Raw genomic sequence first — 27539 nt, forward strand, 5'->3', positions numbered from 1 at the left:
TTTTTATGCTGACGATGAAGCTTTTGATGAAGACAGCTCACCACCGAGCCTTGCTTTGAGACCCAAAGCATCCAAACTCGGTGTCAGGTTACCTACCCTGAAAAGAAGCTATTTTATCAGATAACAATGCTAAGCAAGGGCCCCCCCCCTTGCTTCCCCGCCCCCATCAGCTAGCAGCTTATCTGGAATGCATCTTAGAAAGATCTTAGAAAGATCAATGGCCTGCTGGACTCAAAGAAGCCACCCCCAAAAAAATTGTATAAAAAGATTTATTGAAATTTATCAATGACAAACAGACATAAAACTCAAAGTTTGGCTCTTCTGAGGGGGAGGAGAAAAACTGGTGCAGATGTTCTTTTATACAGATGAAACACGGGCTAGGAAATAACACGTCACTTCTAAAGCAATCCAGAAGAGGGACATGGGAGCAAACCTGTACATTCACTAGGAATTTGCAGTCATTTCAGATTTCCACTAGGTAAGAAAATACAATTTTGCGTTAGTTTTTCCGTGCTCGGGTGTATGAAAAAAAAAAAAAAAAAAAAAACAACCCAGCCGACATGCAGCAGCGTCTCCTGTGCTCAGGTTTGTAAAAATGGTCTGAGCACAGAAGTACGTGTGGAAGGATTCTCTTGTCATTTCGTAAAACAAAGCGTTCTAATATTTTACAGAACAAGATAGGACAGTTTGTTGTTGTGGTTGTTGTTTTTGATCTTTTAAAGAGGTTGAAGTTTGAGGGTTTGCTTCTTCTCTTTTAATTATCATTACCAAATCCATTTTACTCATTAACTCCTAAGCCTGCTGTTCTCAGCCCTCTGGCTCCAGCTCTAAGAGTGACATCAGAGTCTTCTCCGTAGAGCAAAGCCCACCACCATCTGTGAAGGAGGAAAGAAATGAGAGACGGGGAATGTCCCCCAACCAGTGCCAAAATACGCCTTGAGGTTGCTATTTACAAACCAGGGCGTTGGATGCCTCGAGCAGGCCCAAGAAATGCAGAAATCAAGGGAACCGGGGCCAGGTAAGATGTGGCTGGTGCTCAGCCCCTCCCAGGCTCTTGAGAAACCAAAGGGAGGCCAGCCGTGACCTTCCAACCAACTGCAGAGACTCAGGGAAATACCAGGAGATTGTAAGAGCCCTCTAAACCGTCCTCTTTGAGAGTAAGGAACAAATGCTCACTTGGTGTGTACTCAGCTATCGCATTTACAGGGACAAAACCAGACACAAAGAAAAAGTAGGGGGAAAAAATAAAGAGTGGCAGTAAAAATAGTATTTTATTCCACCCCCTCCCGCCCTCCCTCCCCCCACAACCCCCAGTACACTTTTCCCCTCTCGTTCCCACAGCAACGTTACAATCAGAAAAAATAAGTTTCGGGGGGCGGGATTTCAGGGGGGGTAATGGGTAAAAACAGTCAAATCACAATAGGAATTTTTCAAAATAGGGTTATTCCACTTAGTCATCGTCTTCTCCCTCATCTTCAGGTTCTCGTTTTCGCTTCTGACCCCTTTCTTCTTCTGGAAGAGTAAGGAAAAGGTGTTTAGGCTAAGGCGCTGATCCTGCCTCTAACTCACCCCACCTGCCCGGAACCCATGGGACCACGCGTCTGGGAAGCTTTGCCAACCCTGGGAAATCTGTGAAGCCAGGGAGGCACAGGGGGTGGACCTTGCACAGGTGCAGTCTGCCCCCAGTCGGGTCCCTGGGGCCTGGCCATCTACCGCCAACTGAGGGCACCAGGCTGCTACCAGCGGAGAGTAAAAATGCCGCCATACCACCAACATCTTCTTCATCTTCCTCATCGTCTACTTCCCCGTCGTTATAACCCTCTTCATCCTCCTAGGAGAGAAGATGGACACCAGACATTAGGAGTGCCCCTCCCCGGCCCAGGGCATGCTGACAAAGCCCCTTCCCCAGACAGTTGGATCAAAAAGATGGGGGCCGCCCTACTTCCCAGAGCCCCGACAAGAACCTGCCACCTCGGGATGCCAAGCAGAGGTTCTTTTGCATCAAGGATCCCTTTAAGAATCTGAGAAAGCCTCAAACCCCTTCTCCAGGAAATACTCACATCACACATAGGATCTGCAGGCTGTGTCTGGGGGCTGGCAGGTTCTAAACCAGGTTCAGATTTTTCGACCCAAAGTCCCTGTAACTCAGGCAAGCTTTCCCATCTGTGTGCTCTCTGGAGAAAACACTCCCCAAGCTGACTGTCGTGCAAAGCCAGCCAGCCTTTTTCCTTTGTCTTCCAAATGGTTTTGGCTTTAAGGGAGGACCCTGGTTTTAGCACATCCAGATTCTGTGGGCAAGTCCAACCTCACTCCACCCAGTCCGTCTACACTTCGCACACTTGGATCACTTGGAGGGGAAGATGAAGACTTCCCCTAAAGACATCATTCCCAGACTTGAGATCCCAGCAAGGTGCAAGAATTCACTCTCAACCCAGGACTCCTGCTTCATGCTGTTTCTGAAGTCCTGTGCTAGCTAAATCTCTGCATGTTAACACCGTTCCTAAAGCGTCAGGCAACCAACCCATTGTTTAAAAAGAACTTGGTGATAGACTCCTTTTTGTCAAGGGAAATATCCTTTTATAATGTTACCAAATAGTTTTTTCAGTCTGTTTGCTAAGACTTCTTTTTTTTTTTTTTTTCGGTCTGTGTATAAGCTCTCCTTCACTGGAAGCTGGAACTCTGCAGATGGTCAATGAGATTACAAAAAAAAAAAAAAAGGGCAAAAAACAAAAAAACAAAAAACCCTGCATGCTGTGGCTCCTCTGACGGGAAGTGCAAGATGAAAAATCCATTAGCCAACATGACTTACTGCCCTGTCCTAGGAGGACCTATTTTTCTAACTCTTTATTTTTAAAATACTCGCAGTATTCTTCAGAGTTGAGCCTAGTACCAGCCTGCACTTAGGGAGAAGGGAAACCCAGCAGCTGAACTAGGCAGGAACCAGGCTGATCCCACTGGATTTTTCTGTTCGTCTCGACCTGTTTCTCCCCAGCTTGGGGTGGGCCGGAGATCCTGCCCACGTGGGTCTGTGTGACAGGCAGCTGTCTGCACCCTTAAAGGATGGAGACAGGAAGTCAGGAAGGAAAAGCAGGTACCTTGTCCGTGCTGTTGTCATTTTAAGCCTTTCCAGGTCTGACTTTTGTAATTAGGAAGAGCTGATTAAGAATTCCAAACAAGTTATAGAAAATGACTCTGGTATAGAGAGGATCATCCAAACTCAAAACCCAGCACACAGAGCCATGAACCTTGAAGGGTGTGAAAGCCTAAAATACTAAGTGATCAAAAACTGTCCTCAATTGTAACTTAGGAATTACATTCTCAAGAATCCACCAAGTTGATCCCTATTAATAACCCAGATATAAAACAATACTTATTTTACAGACAAAGAAATAGGCTCAGAAAGGTTAAGTATTTGTCCAGGGACACAGCTAGCAAGTGATAGAACTGGGATCCACCCCCTCATAGACATGCAGACCTTTTTAAGAAACTGGGAGCCAGTGAAGGTGTTAGGATAATAGTACTACTGCCATGTGTGCTAAGGACCCTTGTCACTCTGATCTGCAGCCAGCTGGGTCTTACCCAACCACCCATGAGTTCAAAGTAGTCTTCAGTTTTCCCTAGCAAACTCTAAGCGCTCAGTAAATATCTGAATTAACATAGGAATGCAAAAAGGCAGAAAATAGGGATGTGGATTCCCTAGGAACTTACTCTCTGGTAGAAACAAGGGCTAGGCTTATTACACGGGACTTGTGTGCCCTGCCTCCAGGATCCTCTCCCTCCTGCCCTCCCAGGACAGGCTGCAAGTCTTGATTCCCTCCGGCAGTCCGATAAAAGGCCCTAAAACAGTCTCATTTCCCCACCCGGGGTTTCTGGGCTGCCAAAGATTGATCACTGACTGAGGCACAGAGTGGGACCGACTCATAGGCATTAAGTAAGGGGGACTCTGGGGAGATGGTGCCTCTTACCTCCTCTTCTCCGCTCACATCCTCCTCTTCTCCTTCTTCCTCCTCCTCTTCATCCTCCTCGTCTTCCACTACCTGAGCATCTTCATCATATTCTTCTTCTGTGCACCAGAAATGGGGACAAGGGCACTGGTGGTAAGCTGGCCTCCCTCACAGCACAAACCCAGGCTCAGGTCTTCTGTGGGGCCCCGGGACCCTCCCACAGCCACCCAGGCTCAAAGCCTGGATGCTCCAATGTGACTCAACACATCCTAAAGCAATCCAAAGATAAGTCCTCCTCCCGAGTTTTACAAAAACAAAAGATCCCATGTAGAGGCTGAGATCACAGAGACACTGCTGGATCAGAGGAAGAAGTTACAGGGCTTACAAAAGCCAAGAGGTTGATTTCTTTGCAAACAGCATCTAGCCAGACTCCTTGCTTTAGAGGCAAAGATCCGAGTCCTTGAGGGGAGAGGGGACTTGTTTCAAGGTCACACATCAAGTCAGCCACGGAGGTGGGCCTAGAAACCGGGTCTCTGGACTCAGGCCCTGGGGCCTGCTACACAAGATAGAATAAACTAAAGCAAACGGGTAGGTGACTATCTTGCAAAATACTCTGACCTAAGAAGGAAAAACAAGAAATCTGCTGCCTGAATGCATGGGCCAGATGTCTCAACTCTCACCGTTCCTGTGGCCATGAAGACCTGAGGGAAGCTGCACTGTGCTGGTGCACAGGAAGGGGACAGTGGGAGGTGGTCCTTCCCTTTCTTCCTTCCTTCCTCCCTGTAGGCCCTGCTGGCTCACCCTCACCCCCCTGTACTGCCAGGGTGCCCAGTGCACCTCCCGCAAGCCTCTTCCACCTCCGGGGGACCCCTGGGGCACACCCTGCAAGTCCCATGGTCCTGTGGCCTGCAGCCACCAGGGGGCTCCCAACCTCAGCTCCACTAGTGGAGACTCAGCTGAATGGGACCCTCAGGCCACACCCCACCTTCCTCCAGGTGCTCACCCCTCTTCCCCACAACACAGAGACACTGTAGGATCTCATTCTGGGGGAGCCTCTGGAAAAAAGAGGAAAAACCTGATGGGAGAGTTCGGTTAGATGCTCTTTTAAGGAGTTACTGCAATCAGGGAGCCTCAGGGTGCTTCTCTGGGGGGTTTGAGCCCCCGTGAGAAAGATCAGGGACAGAGGTTCCCGAAGCAGCTGCGGAAAGAAGAGGCCACCTGGCAGCCCCCCCCCCCCCACCGCCTTCACCCCCACACCCACCATCCTCGTCCTCCTCGTCGTCATCCAGGCCCTCCACGTAGCCCTCGGCGTCCGAGTCGGGGGCCTCCTTGTCGTCCCGGTCGTAGCCATCGAGATACGTGAGCTGCGGGAGGAGCTTGAACACGTTTTCTCGGTAGTCGTTCAGGTTGGTTACCTCACAATTGAAAAGGTCTAAGCTCTTGAGGTTTTCTAACTTTTTCTGCAAGTGGAAAGACGAAGTCAACAGTGAGGGAGCAAACAACAGGTAGAGGAATCGGCTCTGCTCTGGCCCGTCCCTGGCTGGTAGGCCTCAGGTCCCTCATCTGGAAAACGGAGGATGGACTCTAGGGCCTACCTCTAAAGCCTCATCCAATGCCAACACATTTAGTCTGCAAGTAAGCTCTGGCCCTATCAGTGACTGGCTTCAAATTAACCTGGGCTCCTCTGGGGCTCCAGCCAGAAGCTCTGCTGCTGCCTCTGTGGCTAAGGAGCCAGAGGGGAACAAAGAAGGTGGCACGAGCTAGCAAAGTCCTGGGGGTCTATCAGTAATGCCAGTGAGGGTGCTGGCCATGGACACAGCACACCAGGTGTTAGCTCTGTTTATCCTCACAACCCTGCTAAGGCAGAAGGGATCACAGTTTGGCTGCTCTCAAGATCTCAGGAGTGAAAAGTCATGCTCAGCAGGTCAAGGGCAGGGAAGGTGTCTGGGCTGTGGTCTGGGTGGGTGAGCCCAGCACCTTCCTGTCCTGGGGAGGTGAGCACAGCGCATCCATCACACTGGTCACCACAGAAGGAGAAAATACAAAAGCACCTGTGGCCTGGGCAGCAGGGTGTGTGTGTGTGTGTGTGTCTAGGTCTGACCTTTAACGGTAACCGAATCAGAATGATTTATATACACTTGGTCTCCATACCTGCCTCCCAAAATACACATATACTGAACTTCAAAGATTTTCTTATGAAATCATAAAATCAAGGCTTCCAGGTAGATCAAAATAGTTTTGCTTTGCCCTAGGAGGTCAGCGGAAGACCTGAAAAGAAGATCTACGGGAAATATATCTCATAGTTGACTCCAGGCCATAGAGGGGAGAAGTCTGAGCTCAAGAAAGCAGGGCCAACGTCTGGTTCTGCCGCCCTGCCCATCAATCTGCCTCTCCAGCGGCCAGAGAGGGCAAGGGGTGCTTCTTGGACGAGAACCTACAAACCCAAACTGAGGGATGCCCCAACCTCTCCTCCATAAACTTAAAAAATGGGAAATGTGGCAAACTTGGCAAAATATCCTTATGACCGTCCCCCAATCCTAAGGTGCGTGATCCTCTGGGAGGGTTCTTATGGCAAATGTGCTTATTTCAGGTGACGGTATTTCTGTATTTCGAGAAAGCTATTAATCGATGACATAGCTCAAATCAAGGGAACACAATCCATCAGATCCCAGGTAATACAGAAATTGCTGTTCTGACCATGCCCTGTTCCTTGCTGGTGAGACAATCCACAAAGTGTGGGGTACGTGCAGCCGTATGGAGATGAGGCCCTGGTAACCATCACTGCAAGGCCTGGAGACCAGGGGTCAGCCACTCTTCCTGCGTGCCCCTTACAGGAAGGCCGGCTATCCAAGGAGGAAAATAGGTGGCAAACTCCAGGGGCAGCTTCACTCCTGGATGGCTCCTCCCTCCCCAACAAGGGCCAAGGAATCAGGCTCTAAGAAATGACAGCTCAGGTTTCTGAAGCTGAGCAGAAAGTGGAAGAAGAAAAGCACGCCACCAGAAGTTGAGGCAAGGGTCTGACCCCCCGCCCTTGCCCCCGACTGCCCACTCTGGCTGTGTGACCTTGCTCAAACCACTGAACGTCTCTAGGCTTCCACTTCTCTATGGACAAAGCAGAAACAGTAGCTCCAACTCGATCTCATGGCACGTAATGGGAGCCCAATAAAGTAAGATAAGTGGGAAAGAAAAAAAAAAACTCATTCTACAAACCTAAGAGTAGTATTCCCTGATACCAGTCCCTCCCCCCTCCCATCCCATGCAGAGGGAAAGACCCAAGTGACTCACCAGTGGCTCTATTGTGCTGAGGTCTTTAATTTTGTTGCCACTTAAATTTAGATGCGTGAGGTTCGGACACTTTTCTGCCAATACTTCCAGGCCCCCTGAGATTCTGTTATCGCTTAGTTCAAGCTGAACGGGGCAGGGAGGGGGAAAAGCAGAAAGAGCTCTTATAATGACGTCTGAGGGCCCAGCGCGCTGGCCCTGGGCAGAAGGCGAGTCGGTGCTCGCCTGGCTTCACCTCCAGGGAAGCTCCCTCATCACAAAGTAACGACCCCCTCCTCCCCACGCACACAGACTCCTCCACCCATTTTACCTTCTTAAGTTTGTTTAACTTTGGTAAGTTTGCGACTGAGGTGAGGCCTACGTTGATTGTACTTAAGAACTCCAGTTCCTCAAATTCATCTGTGAGGCCTTCGATTTTGCCTTCAATCGACCGGCAGTTGTCCAGGACAAGCTCTTTCACCTGGAAAGGAAGGCCCAATGTGAACGGAGGCGCGGACTGGGGGCTGAGGCTGGGGAGGGGGTCGGCCCCCTCGGGAGGACCAAGAGACAGGCCCAAAAGGCCGTCCGTCGCGTACTAGAGGCAACATTTGCTCTGCCTCTTTGGGAGCATGGCACCACCGACTGAGGATCGCGGCGGGGAGGGGACGGGCGGCGGCACACACTTGGGACAGGAGCCTGGGCCAGACTGCAGGTGACAAACTCCACAAGCCCTGCTGCTGTGGGCAAGGCCCCGCAGGCTCATTCTCCAAAACTGCCGTTAAAAAATAAGCCACCACGGTCCCCAGCTTCCCGCCAGCACCAGCCACACCATCAGATCCCTCCAACCCCATGCCCATGTGGCCGCAGCCTGACCTGCTACCTTACTTCCCATCCTCGGGCCCCACCTTCCTTTCTGCCTCTGCATGTCTGTGACTCTGCGTGCGGATGGGTCCCAAGACACCAGGACACCTCTTGTCACAGGCTCACCAGCCAGAGCCTGCCCACCAGGTCTGGTGCTCATCACCATGGTCACCAGACTAGGGAGCCCCCCATTCTCCATTCTGTACACCAACCTTGTGCAATAGAACTTCCCACAACGATGGACACCTGCTGAGTCCATGAGAGGAGCCACTGGCCAAGCGTGGCCACTGAGCACCTGCAACGCGGCTGGTGAGAACGAGGGACTGAGTTTTCATTTTCCTCATTTTAAGCATAAATACTTACTACTTACAGTTACCATATCAAGGGGAGTTTCTCTAGACCCTGCTCTTCATAGGGTCCTGAGTTAGACGTGAAGGGAAAAAAATGAAACCCCACAAATGGAGGATGGCCCCATAGTGACACACTGAGGCCGTCAAAGTACAAAAGTTGGTCTTTGGAAGCACCTCTGTGACCCTGCCTGTCTCTTCTTTCAAACTGCCTGGAGGCAATTTTGCTGCTAGAGTTCTTAGATTCTCCTTGTTTCTCCTCTTACCCCCATTTGGGTTCAAATCCTGTATTTCCAAGACTGTAGAAAGACTGATAAAAAGCTACTTCTCCTTAGGTTGCTAAAAGGTCGGTGTGGCTGAAGGTGATCCAGGCTCCCGTACAGGGGGAGACAAGCCGAGGAGGGTAATCGAGTCTCGGGCCTGAATGACCCTGGAGAGTCAGCAAAGGAGGCCAGGGTGTCCTGCCCACTAGGCAGATGCCCCTGGTTACCCACTGCTGCCCCAGCAGTCTGGTTGCTCCCTGGTCACTCAGGGCTGGCAGGCACCATACGGGTGACTCCTCCTGGCGGCACCAGGTGCTTGACACAACATCCCCACCTGCCCGCTTCCTGCAGCCCCCAAGAAGCATGCCTCAATGGTAGGCTGCCTCCCTGGGACTTCCACCCACAGGTTATTGTCACCGATGGGTCAGACAGTATGGCTAGTTCTTCTCCACAGCAGTCCCACATTCCCACATTGTCCAAAGGGTCATTCCAGCCACTTGGAGCCTTTTCTTCTCCTGGATAAGCACGGCAATTTGCCCAGAGCTTCCTGCTGGCTCTAGGACGACCGGCTCGCCAGTCTCTGGTCCTTCCCCCTTCCTGAGCCTCTTGGGGCCAACAGGAAGCCTGGGGGAAACAGAGTCCACAGTGGGCCTGCTGTGCCCAGGGGGCGGGCCAGAGGAGCGCGGGGGCACATCTGGGCTGCAGAGCCCCACGGCTGCCCCGATTTCTTCCTCGCTGGTGGAGGGAGGTGGTGTGCTCAGCCCCGGGCAGCGGCAGCGCGCCAGAAGGGGCCAAGCCAGGCGCGGGAGCTCCTTCCCAGAGCTCACAGTTCCGGGCCGAGGCGCTGGCCGCCAAGGCCCGCCTTCCCCTTGGAGCTGGGATGGGAGAAGTTAAATCCTTTTCCACTCCCTCAGTCCCCAGGAGAGGCCAGATGTCCAGGTCAAGCCACCTTCTCAAGGTCACTGGCAAGAGTGCCTGGGAATAAATCCTGCGAGGCCTTCTGCCCCAGGGCAGGAAATCAGCGTAGAGCCAGGAAGCCAGGCCTTAGGGCAGCAGGGCAAATGGCAGGAGAGCTGCCGTCCGGGGGAGGGAGGACCACCTCCTCTGGTGGCTCCTAACACTGGAGCCCCAGGGCCCGTGGTCTTCAGAAGGCGCCGGGAATTCTTGAAGCTCCACCAGAGAAAAGACAAATAGGGGGGATTCCAGTCCAGCCTCAAAGATTTCAGACATGAGGTTTTTCCAGACGGGTCAAGGGCTTCTCCTCTTCCGGCCATCAGCCAAGGAAAAGAAGGTCTTCGAGATGGGGGAGGTGGTGCTGGGAGTCAGGGGAACTCCTCCTGGAAGTTGGCCTCTTTTCTAGAGAAGCACGATGCTGCCTGGGAATTCTACGGCCCGACCCAGGGTCCCAGTCTCAGCACCACCACCAACTGGGGGCCGTTCCTCTCGGGGACAATACACAAGCCACTACCACTAACGTATTTATTAATAGTAACGGGCGGATCTTTCCTGAGCCCTCACAGGCACCCTCGACATGCTTTGCCTGCACCAGCTTGCTTAATCCTCACTAGGGCTCCCCGGGGGTAGGGGGGTGCCTCCCACGTGACAGCCACCTCAGAACCACCAATCCTGAAGTCCCAGGAATGGAACAGGATGGTGCCTAGTGGACCCAGCTGGTCGGTGTTGGCTCCTGATAGCTTCTCAGACGTTCCCAAATGTAAGCCGCAGGCTCTCCCAGACCCAACGCAACCCTACGAGCTCCCCGACACCCCTCTTTCTCATGGTTCCACCAGCAGGGTGGGGGCCATCCCGGCGGTCCCTAGCCTGGTTACACTTCCTCGGTTAAACAAAACAAACTCAAGTCGGCCCTCCTTCAGAGGACACTGCTATTAGGGAGCAAGGATGTGGAGAGGGGCTGGGAGACCTGGGACCCTGCTCCTGCCAAGTAGGAAGAGGTCACGCCCCAGCCACTTGGGGGAGCCTGCGCTGTTTGGAGCGCCAGCAGATGGCCCTCACAGGTCAGGTCTGTGGAGCCTTAGGGACCTCAATGGGGTTCTGCACTTCCTTCCTGCCAGGGGGTTTCAGCAGTGTGTGGGGCAAGAGACCAAAGAGATGGGAGGTGGGGGGGTCGAGGTTTAGGCCTGGAGGCTGCTGATATCACCAGAAAGCCCAAACCATGCAGGGGATGCTTTGGGGAGGGACTGTCACTCTGGAGATGGCAGGTAGGCTGCCTACGAAGTGTCTGGAATGGACCAAATAGGAAAAAACAAAGATACCAGCCCAACAGGCGGCCTGGGGTCGTTACATGTACCCTCTGGGTCCCCTGGCCTCCGGGGAGGGCCACCTGTTCCTAGAGTTCCGGACAGGCTCACATGTTTCCAAACCTCCAACCAGCCCAACGCTCCCCAAAGCCACTCTGAACTCCTGCTCCTATTCCAACCCACTTCCTCCTGTCTGTGTGGCGGCCGCCACTCCAAGCCATTCCAGGCAAAGAGCGTATCCCCTTTTACATCCAGGGTGTGTTCTGCTTAAAAAAGAAAGAAAAAAAAGGAAAAAAAAAAAATTAAGGTCCACGTCCCTGTGCCAAATCCTGGGTGTGAGCTAAGTGCAAAGTTAAAATTAAACTGAAAATTTGTACTTTGGGTTTCGATTCTCTCCCAACTCCACTGGCCCTTTAAAAATATCTGAATGTGGTTACTCTCTCTCTAGCCCAACAACTAGCTTACTCCGCTGGTGTCAGAAGCTTTTCAAACACCCATGGATGGAACGACACAGGACTCTTTGCTTTCGCTCCTCAGGTGTCAGCCCTGCGAGGACTCTGCACGGTCATCCTTGGCCCCCACGAGAGGTCGGGGTGGGGGTGGGTGGGCAGTGAAGCTTCCCAAGAAATCAGACTGTCCGGCTCCAGCATTTCCTGAAAAACTTGTCCCCAGAGCAAGGACACAGCAATCATTTCTCACCAATGGGAGCTGAAACGTCCGTGATAAACACAAACACATTATTCCTCTGAGGAACAACCCGTTGCTTGTTTCAAAACTGTGAAATCTTGTCTTCACAGCTCTCTCAAATTTGATCATTTCCTCTCTATTCTCTACACTGCAGTCCTGGTCACGGTCATCATCTAAGTCACTCCGAGTCTGTTTCTGCCTCCAAAGAGGGGTCTCTGTGACAGCGGGGACACTGGAAGACTGGAACAGGCCAAGGACCCGGCTGGCTGATGACCCTGACTCTGTCCCCGAGGTCTGAGGCTCTGCCTCTGTGGAAGGGGGAGGACGGTATCTGTTTAACCTACAAAGTGCAAACTCCAGCCTAAGAAACATTCCTCCTGGCTTCCTGCTGCTTGTGGGGGGAGGGTGCTCCGAGTTCCTAAACTGACCTAAGGAGGACCGGCCCTCCCCTCTCCACCCCTCCCCACGTCTTACCCCTGCACCACAAATGGAGTTCAGGCCCCGCTCCCCGGGAAGCCTCCCCCACCCAGCTCTGAGCATCCCAGGGCACTGAGGGCAGCTGCCACATGAATCATTTAATCGTGTATTAAGCATCCGATCCTCCTAGAGGTCAGGGACTGTCCTTCCTCGTAATCAGCCTAGCGGGGAGCGGACACCGGAGCAACTGCTTAACAAATGTCCTGGTTATCGTGCCAGGCACACTACTAGGTGCCGGGCATACAGAGTGAGTCAAACCATCATGAAACTTACAGTGTCACTGGCCCCACAGAGACTGAAGGAACCTGACCTCTTATAAACAATGTTTTGCAGGGTGTCTTGTGTCCCCCAGGAGGCAGGCCAATTGCACACACTCCTCCTGCCCTGACCCAGAGCTTGGTACACTGACCTCTTGCCTAGAAGAGGCCCCTCCCTCCGTAAAGGGTGTTCCTAGGACACGGTTCACCTGGGTAAATGCTGAGGGGACTCAGAGGCGGTGGTGAGCCACAGTTGGGGGTCCCTGCCAGCCAGAGGTGTGGTGACGGCGAGGAGGAGGCCGATGGCTGGTAAACAGCTACTGGAGCAGTGTGCCAGGTAGCAGGCTCGAGGGTGGGATGGAGTGCATTCTTCAAATGCCTCCTCCCCAGAGAGGACAGGCATGCTCAAGACAGGAGGGACCCAGAAAAACCCAGAAAGGGGATGAGCTGTATCAAAGCCAGGACTGGCTGTGTTAATTGGCAAGGCTTTAGTTCAAAATGAACATGTAAGGCCCACTGCTCAAAAATCGTTAAGAATTCCAAAACAGCAACAGCGGTGCATGAAACCCGAGGGAGGGCCCTTCAAAGCCCACGGCCCTGTGTGACTGCATGGGTCACATGCCCACGGTCAGGGGGCCCTGATTTAAATGGGCAGCTTAGGCCTACAACAGAGCCCTTGGAAGGCCAGAAGCAGAGAGAAGGAAGCTCAAGTGAGAACAGCTCTTTATTTTTCCAGCACTTCCGGAGGCAACATGGAGAGGTGGACAGAAGGAGGCTCTGGAGTCAGACAGACTTGGCTCAAGTCCACATTCTCCACTTGCTAGCTCATCTCACCTCCCCTGAGCTTCCGCTTCCTCCAGTGACAATAGTGCCCGTCACCTAGAGCTGGATTAAGTGGAATAATGCACTTAGAGCATCTCCAGCTTGGGAAGAGCCACTGGCCTTCTCCCTGACCCACAGCCACCTTTACCACCGCGTCCACAGCCGTGGCACAAGACGGGAGCAGAGGCAGGCCAGCAGGTCCGAGCCGCCAAAGCTAGCTCTCATGGAACGCACGAAGCCTCCCAACACTCTGGAGAGCGAAGATCGTGACACCCAAAATATACCCCTCCTGACTTCACATCTACACCTTATTTTGTGTCTTCCCATCACCACCCCCCCCACTACCCTCGAGCCTTGAGATTTTCTTTTCTTTCACCGAGCAAGAGTTCAATAAATATTCGTAGCTTCGGTTACAACCCTGTCCGTCCCTGACCAATTTAGCTTTCAGGTTCCAGTCTTACAAAGAAGAGGAGACTCAAATCAAATTGACCCCGTGTTTTTTTGGCGCTCATGGGTTTTAAATAGGTCAGTTTTTAAATGGGCCATCCCCTGTTGCAGATCCCATTTCTAGCTAGAAGGCCAAACTGTTTGAGTCACCAAGGCTGAGGGGAAATGAGCTTCTTCCCCAAGGTGTTCAATAGGAGTGACAGATGCTAGTGATTTTGTTTTTTTGACCCTAAAAATCTCTACGGTTGCTTAATAGTCTGTGGTGCAAAACCTGCAAAAACCAGTCAGGTTCCACGAGGGGAAAGACAGGCTGTGGGAGAAAAGTCGGACATTTCGAAAGCTAGAAAGGCCTTCGGGATCATCTAGGTCAGTGGCTTTCTGACCACAACCCACAGTAAAAAATATATTTATGCCTTGGCTCGGTGTACACATGTTCTGTGTATACAGGCACACACACCAAAACAAAACATACCTTATTACCATCGCTCTTATCTATTACGTTAAAACATTTTTTTTTCTTTCTTAAATGTGATCCACAGCTTGTAAAATGCTGCTCGAGTTTAGCCAGAGGAAAAAGCCAGGTCCAGAGCTGGTCCAGAGCCCAGGAACCAGGCGCTGGAAGATTCTCCTGCCACGCCACCCCACACCATTGCTCTGATCAGAAATCACAGTCCCCAGTGGAAGACTGTGGAATCATCCATCCAGCTCTCGAATTTCTGCTAACAGGAGGATATTCCGCAGCTGCCTTGTAGCTAAGACTCTGGTCTCCGCACTTAAAAGATCTCTGAAAATCTTAACTACGGGGCAGGGTCCCAGTATTAAAAACAAAAACAAAAACAAAAAATCTCTCCAAGAAAGCAAGCATCTGAGTGTCTGGATTTTGTTTGTTTCCTACAATAGAGCTCGGGAGGCACGGGTGGGAGCACATGGCCGCGGGAAGTCGGTGACGCCATCCTTATTATTTTAGGGAACCGAGCAACGCAAGCTGAGGCGCGCTGCAGCGTAATTAAGCTGTCGGCCCGGGTAATAGGCTAAGCGCAGGCTGGGGGAGGACCCGCATTAACATAAACCCGGTGACCGCCTCCTGGGCCGCCTGGAAGCAGCCTCCTACCTCCTCCAACGGTGTGGGTAGGTCTTGGTTTCTGCCTCCCCGAGACAGAGGAGCTGGTTCCACTGCAGGTGCCTTCTCCAGCCAGGACACCCTCGGCAGTAACTGGAGGGCAGCAGGCGTGGCTACCGGGCCTGGGCTTTGGGCTTGTCCAGTGGGCCTGTTTCGCTGGCAAGCCCCCAGCAGAGCTGGGGCGCCTCCCGGATGTTACACCCTGGAGTTCCTCCCTTTACACCTCATTCCTCCCTTCTGGACCGGTCTAGATTCTGCTCCACTTCAAGACCTTGTCAGTTCCACCTCCTGGAGGAAGCCTGCCTTGATTGCCCAGCCCCTGCCCTAGCCCTGCCTGCTTTAGGTATGTGAAGGAAAGTCCTCCTAGAGCAACAGAAAATAGGTCCAGAACACGGTTTGGGCCCAAGAAGTGGGGAGGAGTTGTCTTAGGCTGACTTTGCTAGTGGAAGAGGGTATAGTGGGAACAGGGAGAGATGAAGTTTTGGAACTGGTGGATGACGCGCTCAACTGGCAATCTAGCAGGCTACATCTTCTCCGTGGCTGTCCCTTCCCACCTTTAGTACTGGGGGGTGTGATGAAGCAGTTTGAAGCGGAGTCCAGTGAGGGCACTGGTCCCAGCAGATGGTATCTGAATGGTGGAGAAGGAAGGGGGACAAGAAGCAGGAGGTACAGTGCAAAGGATGCTCATCAGGCAGTCTGATGACCTGGACCCTGGTGCCCACTTTGCCAGTAACTTGCTATGTACCTTGCGGGGAATGTCACATCCCTCTCTGGGCTTCTGCTAGTCTCCTAATTCACACACTGGACAATGAAGCCTGGGCACAGAGAGGAGATCCCTTCTTGTTCCAAAATTTGGCGAATCCATACACTTTTAATCTCACCTCATATCCAAACACAGCCTCTATTCCCCAAAAGGAAGTGGGACATTGTATGGACCAAAAAAGCCTAGGATTCATCACTGAGGGATGCCAGAAAAGGACATTTGGGGCCCAAGGCAATTAATGAAACACAAAAATCAATTGTGTAGTCTCTTAAAACACACCAGGATCACAAAAACAGCCCCCAGAGGCCCAGGGTGTTGGGTTCCAAATGCAGGAGTCTGGCATCGTCCCATCTGATGTCTGCTATCTCCCAGGGCAGCAGGGAGCAAGCAGCTCAGCTCATGGGGACCTATTCCCTGTTCAACAATGCTGTGGTTCATTAAAAACAAACAAACAAACAAACAAACAAACAAACAAACAAAACCCACACTGTCCATGATGATCTTATTAAAGAGCCACAGCACTGGCCCCATGCAACAGAAAAGCCATGAGACAGAAAAGGAAGCCCCGGAGAGCAAAGGAGTGAATCCTGGCTCATCTTCCTAAAACACTGCTTTGATCAGATCCTGTCATGTTCCATCACTCCTGGTCCACAGCCTTTAATGACCACAGGGATTGCAAAGCCAGAGAATTCCCAGCCTCCCAGCCATCAGTGCTCCCGGACCAAAAACCCCGTGCCTCTTCCCAAGGCAAGTCTGTCCCCACCTCACCTCTCTGCCAGCCTCCCTGCCCTGCAGTAAACACGGTGACGTCATCTGGCATTTCTTCCCCATGTGACAGTTTACAAAGTGCTTCCCCAGGTATCACTTCACCGAATCCACAGACAGACAACTGGAGCTCTCCCCAGCCTATCCCTCTCATAGGTGAACCGCCCCGGTCCACCAGGGCCCTCCGGGAGCCGCGCGTGGCCACAGGGCCCCTGGCAATCCTTCCTCCCGCCGTCCCTCCTCCAAACACTGCCTTCCCGAGGTCTGAGGTCCCAGTGTTCCCCGCTGGTGCCCTGCCAGAGGGGCTGGCTTTCAGCAAACACTTGCTAAGTGGTCAAACTAGACTGGGTCACTCAAGCTAGAGCCAAGAATGGAGTGGGGGTAGTCAATGGCTCTAAAGAATCTTCTGGATTCTAAAAGGCTCACCAACTTCTTCACTTTTCTGAAGCAAAGCATCCCACTAGTTCTACTCTTAGGCAAATCAACAAACATGGCTTCCTGGGCCCTGTCCCAGCTGCCTGATGGGGTTGATCTGGGCTTCTCATATTAGATTCGGGGATTTTTAGCCCAGCCCGGGTCACCTGTAGACAGCAGGGGCCATATGCTGTGGAAATGCCACTGCAGTCCTCAATCAGCAGGGTCTGAAGAGAGGGTACTGGGTCTCTGCCTGGGTCCAACGTGGACCTTGCCCTTGACTGCTTCCCACTCCCCATGGCCCCCCGAGTGGAAGAACAGTCTGCAAAACAAAAGTTAATTCACTTTCTCAGTTTCACTCTTTGGCGATCCATGAGCTGGCAGGTCCAGCCTCTGCCCAGCCTGGCCCAGCGGCATAACCCATCCGAGAAGCCTCGGCACTACGCAGACTCAGAGGCCGGGCCACTTCCCACAGCCCCTGGCTGTTGCCTCTGTCGGAATTTCCAGCTGGCTTTGAAGAGCCAAAGGACCCTATCATCACCATCTCTCGGGAACCACTGGATCCCATCCAGCTCCTTAAGCAATTGATGAAGCCCCATGGAAACCAACCGAGTGACTCACCCAAGGTCACACAGCCCATTACAGAATCTGTCCTTGGGCTGTTCTCATTTCTCCCAATTCAGGGCCCACACCCAAGTCACGGGCCTCTCTGGGGTGAACTCCTGGAAGCAAGAGGAAGCAAAGGAGGACAAGGAAACCAACTGTGAGGAAAAGAGCCCCAAGCCTGAACCCGGCCCTCCTGTCTTTCTCACTGCCCTCCTTGCAGGTTTGGAAGTGCAGAAGGGGCAGAGAAAGGCTCCATGGCCTCGGATTCGAAACCCTTGACCTTGGCCTCCTTCCCCGCCACCTCAACCCCAAATGACAGCGGCGCTGGCAATGCCAGAAGTGGAGCAAGGAAACAGCACAGCACCGAAGTCCTCACGTCCAACTACCTATCGGAAACTGCTGATTTGGGCAGAAACCGGGAACCAGTCTCACAGAAGAGCCTAAAGCTGGTGGGGGCAGTTTTCTCTCTCCGAGGCCTCAAAACAAATTACCTAAGGGTCACACATGGGAAGCAATTTAATGCCAGTTCTTTCTCCTTGAGAGAGATGTGACATGTGCACCTGGCCTAAGTCTGTAAAGGAAAGCCTTATGGTAAAAGCATTAGGGAGGGATGTGCAGGAGAGGCTGGGGAATCGCTGCTTCCAAGTGTCTGCCTCCAGGTGGGGTGGGGATGGGAAGCAGTGGCAGGAGAGCGTGGAAGGGGTGGGGAAGCACAGGGACAGACAGACAAACACTGAAAAAAAGCCACAGGCAGTCAGAAAAAGGGAAGAAATGATGGAGCTAAGGGCTCTGCACATTTTGCTTTACTTCTACTAGAGTTCCACCCTCTTCTCGAGGATTCTGGATACAGAACTGGACCTGTATTTACTGTCTTTTAAAACTGGGTCCAGGTCAGGTTCCCTGTTCTTCACGGAGCTAATTCAGCTGCTATAATCTCAAAACGCTAAAAGCCAAAACCAAAGACCTTACAACCTTTATGATTTTGGATGAGTTGGGGACGGGCTCAACCACTTAAGAAAGAGTGTGAAGGGGCGCCTGGGTGGCTACGTTGGTTAAGCATTCCCAGGGTCCTGGGATCAAGCCCCACACTGGGCTAGGGACTCTGCAGGGACTCTGCTTCTCCCTCTGCCTCTGCCTGCCGCTTCCCCCTGCTTGTGTGCATGCTTGTTCTGTCAAATAAATAAATTAAAAAAAAAAATTGAAGTAAAGAGATCGTGTGAAGAACATACTGAGTTCTATCTTCATCAGCCGAGGGTACCCCCAGGCTGTGTTGACAGCCACATCCACAGGGGCCAAAATTCCTCAGTCAGGGTCCTAGAACCTTCTCTTCTGACGGGACTAAACGTTAAATTCTTAACCTCGAAGCAGAATAAAGTTGAGGAAGGCACCAAGGTGGGAAGGCCCCTGACACCTGTGGCACTGGAAGGACAATCAAAGGAACCGGTGATGTCCTAGCGGAGGGTGGGGGAGCCTTATGATAAGCCATCCTTCTCCAACGATTTGAAGGTGTGTCATAGGCACACGAAAGTCCGATCATTCTATGTTCTCCAGCACTTCGGGAACTCAGATCGGTGTGCAGGAATTACAATCGAGGTAGTTTTCAGCCCCATGTAGACTATAAGAGAGTGTTTAAATCATGACCACTGTCCCACAGAAGAATGGGCTGTGCTGAAAAATCAGTGAGCTGTCTCCCTCAGCAAACAAATCAGAGGCTGCTAAGTGAACATCTGAGGAGGGCTCTACACAGACACAGTGCTGAGCGATTATTAAATGAATTAAGATTATATGATGAAGCTCTGCAAAGAGAGAGGCCTTGGGTCTTTTCACCTCTTAAGAAAAAACTGCAATGATTTGCTTCTTTCCTCTTTAAAGAAGTGTTACTTGTTGAGGCCACAGGGCAATGGACTCATTCCACAATATTTACAGAGTCTCTATTAGATGCTGGGCACCTGTGCCAGGCTGGCGTTAGAGACACACTGCTGAGCGCCAACTAGCCAGGCTTTGCGGGCTTCCATCCTAGGGAGGAGTGAGATAATAAACCAACACATGTGAGCTGTATGTAACATATACAAATACCATACAGAAAAATCCAGGGAGGAAACAGCAACAGTGGGAAGGGACACAACTCTAGGAAGGGTGGCTGGGGGAAGACCCACCCAGGTGAGTTTTCCAGTAGGGACCTGAGGCCAAGTGAAGTCCGAGGGAGGAGCTTTTTAGGTAGAGGGAACAGCCAGGGCAGAGACCCCGAGAGAGGGGAGCACGTGTGGCTCTTCTGGGAAATAGCTAGGATGACAGGTGGCAGCAACAGAATTTGTGGAAGAAGGGAAGGAAAGAAAGGGAAGTGGTGGCATGAGGACGGGGTGGGAAGAAAGCTGCTGTCTGCCACATGCACCCTTACACACATATGGGACATTCTGCACGTAACTGGTGCTAAGGTGGGGAGCTTCACGCGCAACGGAGGGCAGAACTGTTGGGACCAACAGCAAAGGGGGAAAAGAGTCAACACGTGTCGGTAAGTCTGAGATTTTCACTGCCCTTCCATAAAGGAAACCCGCGAAGGAGGTTTATTTTAGGGCTGTGCTCACCTGGTGTCTCCAGGTAGAAATGGACCTAAGCCACACACCTCCAGGAAATATCCTGTGACAGAATGTTCTCACTAGGCATGTTTGGGTTCAGGAAAAGCAGTCACAGAAATTCTGGTTTGGTTCCAGGCTTCACCATTTAGGAACTGTGTGGCTTTGGGGCAAGACTTCACTGAGACTCTATTTCCTCATCTGTAAAATGGGAAGAGTCCCTTCAGATCCCACAAGTCTCTGTGGAACCAGATGAGGTAAACTGGGCAGTCCTGGAGGGTATGAGAAGGGATTTTACACTCAGGTTTCTCACCCAAGACTTCGCGCCCTGGAGAGCAGAGACGAGGTGCTATGTAGCTCTGACTCCCCCACATTGCCTTGCACTTAGCTCTCAATTAATGTTTGCTGAACTGAAAAGCATTAAAAATAACCTGGGAAAACATTCTGCCATTTTTTTTTCTTCCTATTAAACTGCAGCACTTTGCCAGAAAGCTCCAGAACAGTCTCTCTTCACTGTAATCCTCCTGTCTGGGGGAAGAACCAACTGAGTCACACCAGGGCAGGGTGTTCAGAGGACAAACTGCCAGGAATGGGGACAAGAACAAGGCCGACACCTCTGCAGAAGGCCCCTTTCTCTCGGCATCACCCCAGCCTTTCTCCAACAGCCTGAGCTGAACCAGGGCCAGGCCGCCAACAGAAGGGACTGCAGACCACCCCAGGACAGGGTCAGCATCCCCAGGAAAAGCCCACAAAAGCCAGAGAGATGCCCAATATATACAACATCCCCCTCCAGATGAAGCTTTGTTCTAATCCAATCACTTCATTGTTCAGACTGGGAGACTACAGCCCAGAGAGACAGAAGAGCAGATCCAAAGTCACTTCCATTATTTTTTTTCTTTTTAATTTTTTGAATAAGTAACATCCATTCTCATGGCTTCAAAACCAAAAAGCCTAAAATATACAGTTAATTCTCCATTCCATCCTGCCCAGTTAACCATCCCACCCACTAAGTATCCTTCTGGAGTTTTCTTGACACATATACGAGCAAATTCAAAACCTTATTTTTTCTCCCTTTTACCCAAACTCACATATTATATACTGATCTTTGCCTTTTTTCATGAAGTTCACGTAATACAGTACATGAGAACCTTCCTCGTTTCTTATTTCCATTGTGTCCCGTTGTGTGGATGTACCATCATTTTTCTTAACCAGTCCCTTATTGATGAGTATTTGGGTTGCTTCCAATTTTTTGCTATAATCATGTTGCAATTTAGATAAGCAGGCACATATGTCATTTTGCATTCACCTAACTTATTAACCAAAGAAGCTAGAGTCAGATCCTATGGCAGCCTGGGTGGCTCAGTGGTTGAACAACTGCCTTTGGCTCCGGTGGGTGATCCTGGTGTCCTGAGACTGAGTCTTGCATGGGGCTCCCCGCAGGGAGCCTGCTCCTCCCTCTGCCTATCTGTGTCTCTCAGGAATAAATAAATAAAATCTTTTTTTTTTTTTTTTTTTTTAAATAAGCAGATCCTACTTGTGGCCCAGAGAGAACCTGCCCCAGGGTCTCGGAGTCCTACAATTTAATGGGTTTACCAGTGTACCTAGGTGGACAAGTTACCTTACCTCCATTCATTCAATAAATGCTTAAAATCTGCCAAATGCCAGGCACTGCACCAGGCACCAGGGGACCCAATGATAAAGGTATCCTTGCCTTCTGCCCATGGGTCATCCAGTCTGGAGGGACAAGCAGAAGGGACTGACACAACTCACAAGGCCAGCTCGATGTGCCCCAAGGGCCATCTAAACTCTGTTGGCCAGTCTCCTTATCTGGTAATAGATGACCATTATGTATACCTTAGGGATGTTCTAGAGGATCAAAAAAAGTATTGTTCGCCAAGTCCCTGGCATGATCCAAGGCTTGCAGTAGGTGCTCCGTAAGGAGGGCAAGCCTGAGTCCTGTCCCAGGAGGGGTCCTGCTGAGGGTAAGGCAGCAACGGTGGTGTTCCAAGCAAAACACGCTGCTGTGCCCCTTCCACGACCACTGCTGCTTCGTTTTTGAGATATCACCTAAACCCTTATCAGTTCCAGCAGCTGGAAAAGGATCTGGTCTTCTCCTGCTTTTCAGACCCTCTGAGGCACCCTTGCTATGCTTCCCACCTATGTGCCTAGGCCCTCCTGTTTGAGGGATGTCAGTGCCACGAGGGGAAGCACAAATAAGACCCCGGCACACACAGGTCAGGGAAGATACACGAGGGTTGATTTTGCTGGGACTTCCTGACAATGTAAAAATAATCATTTGGTCGGGGGGTGGGGGGTACAATTCAAAGGAGAAAAATAATCAAACCTCACACTTCTTTCATTTACTCTAGAGTGTCCTGTTGTCACAATAAAATATTATCTAAAAACCAGAAATGCTGCTGTCATCTGTTCACCCTCCTAGGGAATACGAATGCAGCAGTTTTGGTAGAGAAGAGAAAGAAATAAAAGTCAGGAATCTAGAGCATTTTCATTATTAGCAGCAGCCCCTAAAGTGGCTGGGAAGACATGGGAAGTCAGTTAAGATCCGAGGTCATGTGCGTGGCTCTGAAGTCAATGACCCGGCTTCGCACCCAAGCACAGCTCCTCAGTAGGATGTGACCTTCAGCTAGTTCCTTAACTAGCTGTCTGAGCCTCAGTTCCCGCATCTGTTAAAGTGGGAATAATCTCACTTATAGCATTTCCATACAGATTAAATAAGGATAAATATGGTATCTGGCACATAGATACTCGACACTTAAAAACAAACAAAATACTTAGAAAAGACATTACATTTTTCTCAGTATTTAGTAAAACGATGAGAATCTAGTGCCTTCCCTTCAGAAGCCCAAAGCAGAAGGGTGGTCATCAAATTCATCCAGCCCCCATAATAATGGGAAGCCGTTTCCCTAACAGGCTAATTAATGAAGTCTTACTTCACCAGAAGCTCCTTTCAAATTCATGCAGGACACCTTCTAGATGGAAACTATCAGCCAATTAAGGCTCTTTCTGGTCCTTGGGAGAAGAGGTGGGTCAGGCTGGTTCTATGACCTGATTTTACTGTGTTCTCCCTGAAAACAAGCCCTGGGTAGGGGGCCTGTGAGTCATACCTCACCAGCTTTGGTCAGAGGCATCGGTAGGATCTCCCTAGCCCACCCAAAGGCACCTGGACCCTTGAACCAGGCTAGGAGGGCCAGATGGAATCCTAAAAGTCACAATGGGATCCTCTGAGAAATTTGGCTCTTTCAGAAAGAACCATGGAAATCCCATGGAGATGGGCAGCCTGTGTTTACCAAAACTGGGCCACATCTCTGCCTAGGCAGGAGAAGACCAACACCAGGTGGTTAGCCCTTGCCTGGAGGGCCAACTGGTGGACACAAGATGTGTTTAAACTTTCTGCCCTCCACCCCCCAACTCACACAGCCATAAATGAGAAAATAAGCCTGCTATTGCTAATAAGCGCAAACGTGCAAGTACAGATCTTTCAAAGCTTGGGTCTTGACAGGATAATAAAAGACATTCTGGGATGAAAAGGTCGAGGGTCAGCTGGCCTGGGGAAACGCCCGGCATTGGTGAGCGGAGTACTGGCCAGTGGTGCTCTATCCTCTGCTTCAGCCACATCTTTCCTATCTATCGCCTCATGAATCTGCACCTTAACCTCGCTTGGCCTCAGCTTGCTTATCAGCACGATGATTCGTACGTACTTCGAGATCAGATGTTCTAAGGTTCTAGCTCATGGGGGCCAGATGTCCAGTGTAGGTTACTCCAGTAACTGCTCAAACGCCACCTCCTCAGAGAGGCCTTCCTGGATCACGCATCTCCTCTAACACAGCTCTGTCTTCCTGGGACCTAGCACACCAGCAGTCTTGCCTTCAGTTTACTGAGCATCTCCCTCGGCAGAACAGGAGCCCCAGGTAGGCAGCACAGACAATGAGCTTGTCTAGTCCACTGCTGCAGCCAGAATGCCCAGGAAACACCCAGCACACAATGGTCATTGAATCAATATATGAAAATGAATGACTGTTCCTCAGTATTTTCTGTCTGCAAAAATCACCCTCGTAACTCTGGTTGCCATCAGACACTAGCCGGCCAAGTGCCGCTTACCATCAGAGACGTCTGCGGCCATCATAAGCCTCCTGGGGCTAGCAAAGCATTTACCCAATGCAAGTCTGGTTTCTCACTACAGTGGGCACCTTGCAGACCAGGATCCAGACCTCATTGAGGTCTATGGCCACTGGTCCAACTCAGAGGTGTATTTCCACTTCCACATCAGATCCTCCCCGTGGCCACTCCTGGCAGTGACCACACTGGCCACTGGAACGGAGGGAAGGCTCCCAAGTGCCTACAGAGGCCAAATGCCTGCCCTGAACCACGTACTCTTTCACTTTTAAGAGGACGGCATTCCATTTCTGTTCCCATGACCACAGCTTCTTTACCTCCACCCCAAACAGCAGCCGTGGAGGGCCCCACTCTAGGAGAAGCCTCCCTAGACTCACAGACCACACCTAAATGTACAGACACACCAGCTCTCTTGACCAAGACACACAAAGGCATATCTGCAACGGAGCAGCAAACGGGGCTAGAAGGAGCAGAACCACTCATTATGGCGGCAGGCCAACCTCTGCAGATAGGATTCTTCAAGCCTCCCAGACACAGCTGGGGAGCTGTACCAAAGCGCATGCCTGCCCACCCTTCCTGGGCCACACCCGGGGTGCACCCAAGTCTCCAGGGGGAAGAGGAGACGCACAGAAGTGGCAGGAACGCCCTGGGTGAATGTGATGGCCAATTCCTGGCCGACCATATGGAACAGGCCCCTGTGCCAGAACAGACAGATCCTTCCCACAGGCAGCTAGGCGGGAGGCTGGAGACACATGACGTCATCACAAAGCCTTCCTGATGCACCCAGCTGCAGGGGAGCTGTGCCTGGCTCTGCAAACCCTCAGCACTGCCCTCCGGCAGGGGCAGTAACAAAACACTGACCTGACCCCATGGAGACCCGAGCCACAACGCACACCCCAGTGAGGTGCTAAGGGAATTAGCTCAGAGGAGAGCACAGCTCCAAGTTCTGGGGACCTCTACATCTTGCCGTCACCTAGGAGGGACACAGTCACGTCCTTTCTTCCGGTGAGTGGAGGAAGACTTCCTGGAGGAGGCTTCTCAGGAGCTGTCCGCATGAAAGAAGACAGGCCCGAGTGGGGCAGGCCCAGATTCTGCAGCCAGGAGGGGAGCTGAGAGGCAGGAGAGTCTGCGGGCTGTTCGGCTGCAGAACAACCGCTCCAGGAAAGACAAGCCAGGCAGAGATCCCCGGGGCAGGGGGGCAGGGGTTGTCTGCAGCTCGCCTGCTCCAGCCCCACCTCCACAGGAACATGGGGCTGCCTCTAGCCTGGGGCCCCTCCGGCCCCCTCCCACCTGGCTCAGCAGCTCCAAGGGAGGCCTCTTCTGGGGCAGGCAAAGACAGCTCTCCCCAAAACTGCTCCCACCACACACAGGCTCAGACACCAAGCAAGGGCCTTCTTCAGACGGGCCACCCCCTCCCCAACCCTCCCCAACCCGTTCAAACAGCCCCTTCAAGCCCGGGCTGGTTAGAATCTACTAGCCTTCGGGGGCTAGCCACGACACACACAGGCAGGAACGTTTCTTTCCGGCCTGACCACAACCCCTGGGAAGCAGGTATTCCTGTTAGTCACCATTTTACAGACCAGGCAGCCGAGGCTCAACAGCAAACAGTGGAGAGGTGCAGCCACTGCCCGGGACACCCAGCTCCTTGGCTCTGGGGGGCCCCTCCTTCCTACAAACACCCCCCCTCCAGCCCGGCCTCTCAGTCCCCAACAGCTGGAATAAGGGCCAACTCCAGGCTTCCTTGAGAAATCCCACTGGGCGCTCCAATAGCAGCCCCAGGAGAGATTGGTAGGGGTACAAGGCCAAGGACCAGAGCCGGGCACCCCAGTGGCTGCGATCCCATACCCCTCTTTCCTTCCTCTTTTCCTCTTCTTTGACATCCACTCAGTTTACTTCTTCCTACCTGCTGGGAAGTTCTGCACCCTGCCTCAATGTGGCGGCTCCCGACTGTGTTTAGAGCCCCCTCTAGAGCAGTCTAAAAATACAGACACTGGGCACCACCCTCGGAGGCTGATTCTGTAGCTGGGTAGAGCCTGGGAATTTCTTAAAATGCTCCCCTGGTGGCTCCAATACACAGCTGGGGTTGAAACCTGCCCTTCTAGCTGCATACCTTCTCTCCTTCTCAGGCCTGTGCTCTGTCTCCCCAACCCCACCAGAGACACAATTCCATCCGTCCAGAGCCCACTCCCCACCCTCTGCCACCTACCTCCCCCACCCACCCACCCAGAACACAGGAACTGGATCCAGTAAATTCAAGCTGCTATCTCAGATTTGTAAGCAGCATTCACGGAACTCCCTGCATCATTCTGGATGCTGGGCACACAGGCCGTGTCAGTGAAAGTGGGCTCCCGCACCCTCCTTCCCTTCACAGCCACACCATTTGGGCCTGCTGGTGAGGCCAGCAGCTACAAAGAAAGTTGGTTACATAATGGGGGACGAGTGCCTCCCCGGGATACATGCCCCTGAAGAAATCTCTAAGTAATCCCTTTACATTCACTATTACAGGTTTTTGTCTCAACCTCACCACCCCCTTCTCTCTCTCTCATGACTCCTAGGGAGGCAGCAGAAACCAGTGACCAAGACGTTCTGGACACTTCTGAGTACAGAGTCCCAGCTCAACGATGCCCACACAGAAACAGGCCCTTCTCCTGCAGATTTCGCTCTGGCCCTCTGTTCCAGTCTTCCAGCCTGCAGCAGCCCCCTTACTCCCAGCCTGAGGACAAGCAGGAGCAACCTCCCTCCCTCACCCCAACTGGCCTCCGTCTGCTGCTCCTGGAACCCTCTCTCCTTAGACACTTCTGAGCCTCACGAGCCATCTGCAGAGCAGCACAGGGGTTTGCCTTTGCTGGATCCTATGGGGCGGCCTTCCGTCCTGAGGGGGCTTTGGTGGGTGCGTGCACATAGCCTACGCAGGGAGCACCTCCGGGCACACGTAGCCATGGACAGTCCCCTCGCTGGGGATCTCAGGCAGACCACTGTGCTTCTCCTGCTCATCAAAGAAGGGTTAGGAATGCTGGCCACCCCTAACGCAGCACACGCCAGGGCTGGGAAGTTCTGAGTAAGGAAAGAGTGCTGGGTGAAGCGCGGGCATGTCTTACACAGCACGGACCTTCATGACCAAATTAAAAATAAAATAAACCACAGATTAGAGCAGTGACTCCTAAGTGGATCGGCCAATACAATCCACTGACGTGCAAGAAGACAGTATTAGGACTGTTAAATATTTTCTTATTTCCTACTTCTGAGGTCTTATTTATTTACTTATTTTGGTGTTAACATTTTACAATGTACATATAGGTATGTGGTGTGTCTGAACAATCCATTAACTAAATAAAAGGTAGACAAACTACAGCTGAGGTTCAAATTCTTTACACCAGGGCTGTGGGGAAAAAAAAAAAAACAAAAAACAAAAAAAACAGGAAAACTGGAGGAGCACAGGGCACTAAGAAAGTGTGAATCGCCCACCCAGAGGCAGCTCACACTCACCCAGGGAAGAGGTGGGGAGTGGGGAGGGTGAGGTTGGAGACAACAAACCCTGCA

General features: G+C 51.8%; 1 protein-coding gene across 2 annotated transcripts in view; it reads right to left on the minus strand.

Moving 5' to 3' along the window:
* Positions 1 to 253: 253 nt before the first annotated feature.
* Positions 254 to 27539, minus strand: part of ANP32A (acidic nuclear phosphoprotein 32 family member A) — a 37847-nt gene continuing 10561 nt past the window's right edge. The window contains exons 1-7 of one of the 2 annotated variants that reach the window (XM_072809375.1): positions 16276 to 16497; positions 7537 to 7686; positions 7230 to 7352; positions 5206 to 5404; positions 3966 to 4063; positions 1768 to 1831; positions 254 to 1512 (exon numbers count right to left, since the gene is read on the minus strand). In XM_072809375.1, the coding sequence (XP_072665476.1) occupies positions 1451 to 1512; positions 1768 to 1831; positions 3966 to 4063; positions 5206 to 5404; positions 7230 to 7352; positions 7537 to 7686; positions 16276 to 16338 (759 nt within the window). In that variant the 5' untranslated portion in view covers positions 16339 to 16497 and the 3' untranslated portion in view covers positions 254 to 1450. Of the gene's footprint in view, positions 1513 to 1767; positions 1832 to 3965; positions 4064 to 5205; positions 5405 to 7229; positions 7353 to 7536; positions 7687 to 16275; positions 16498 to 27539 lie in introns of those variants that run through there. The other variant, XM_072809376.1, reaches the window with a different exon arrangement.

Source organism: Canis lupus, chromosome 32 (assembly GCF_048164855.1).
Source record: "Canis lupus baileyi chromosome 32, mCanLup2.hap1, whole genome shotgun sequence".
In the NCBI taxonomy this organism is placed as follows: Eukaryota; Metazoa; Chordata; class Mammalia; order Carnivora; family Canidae; genus Canis; species Canis lupus.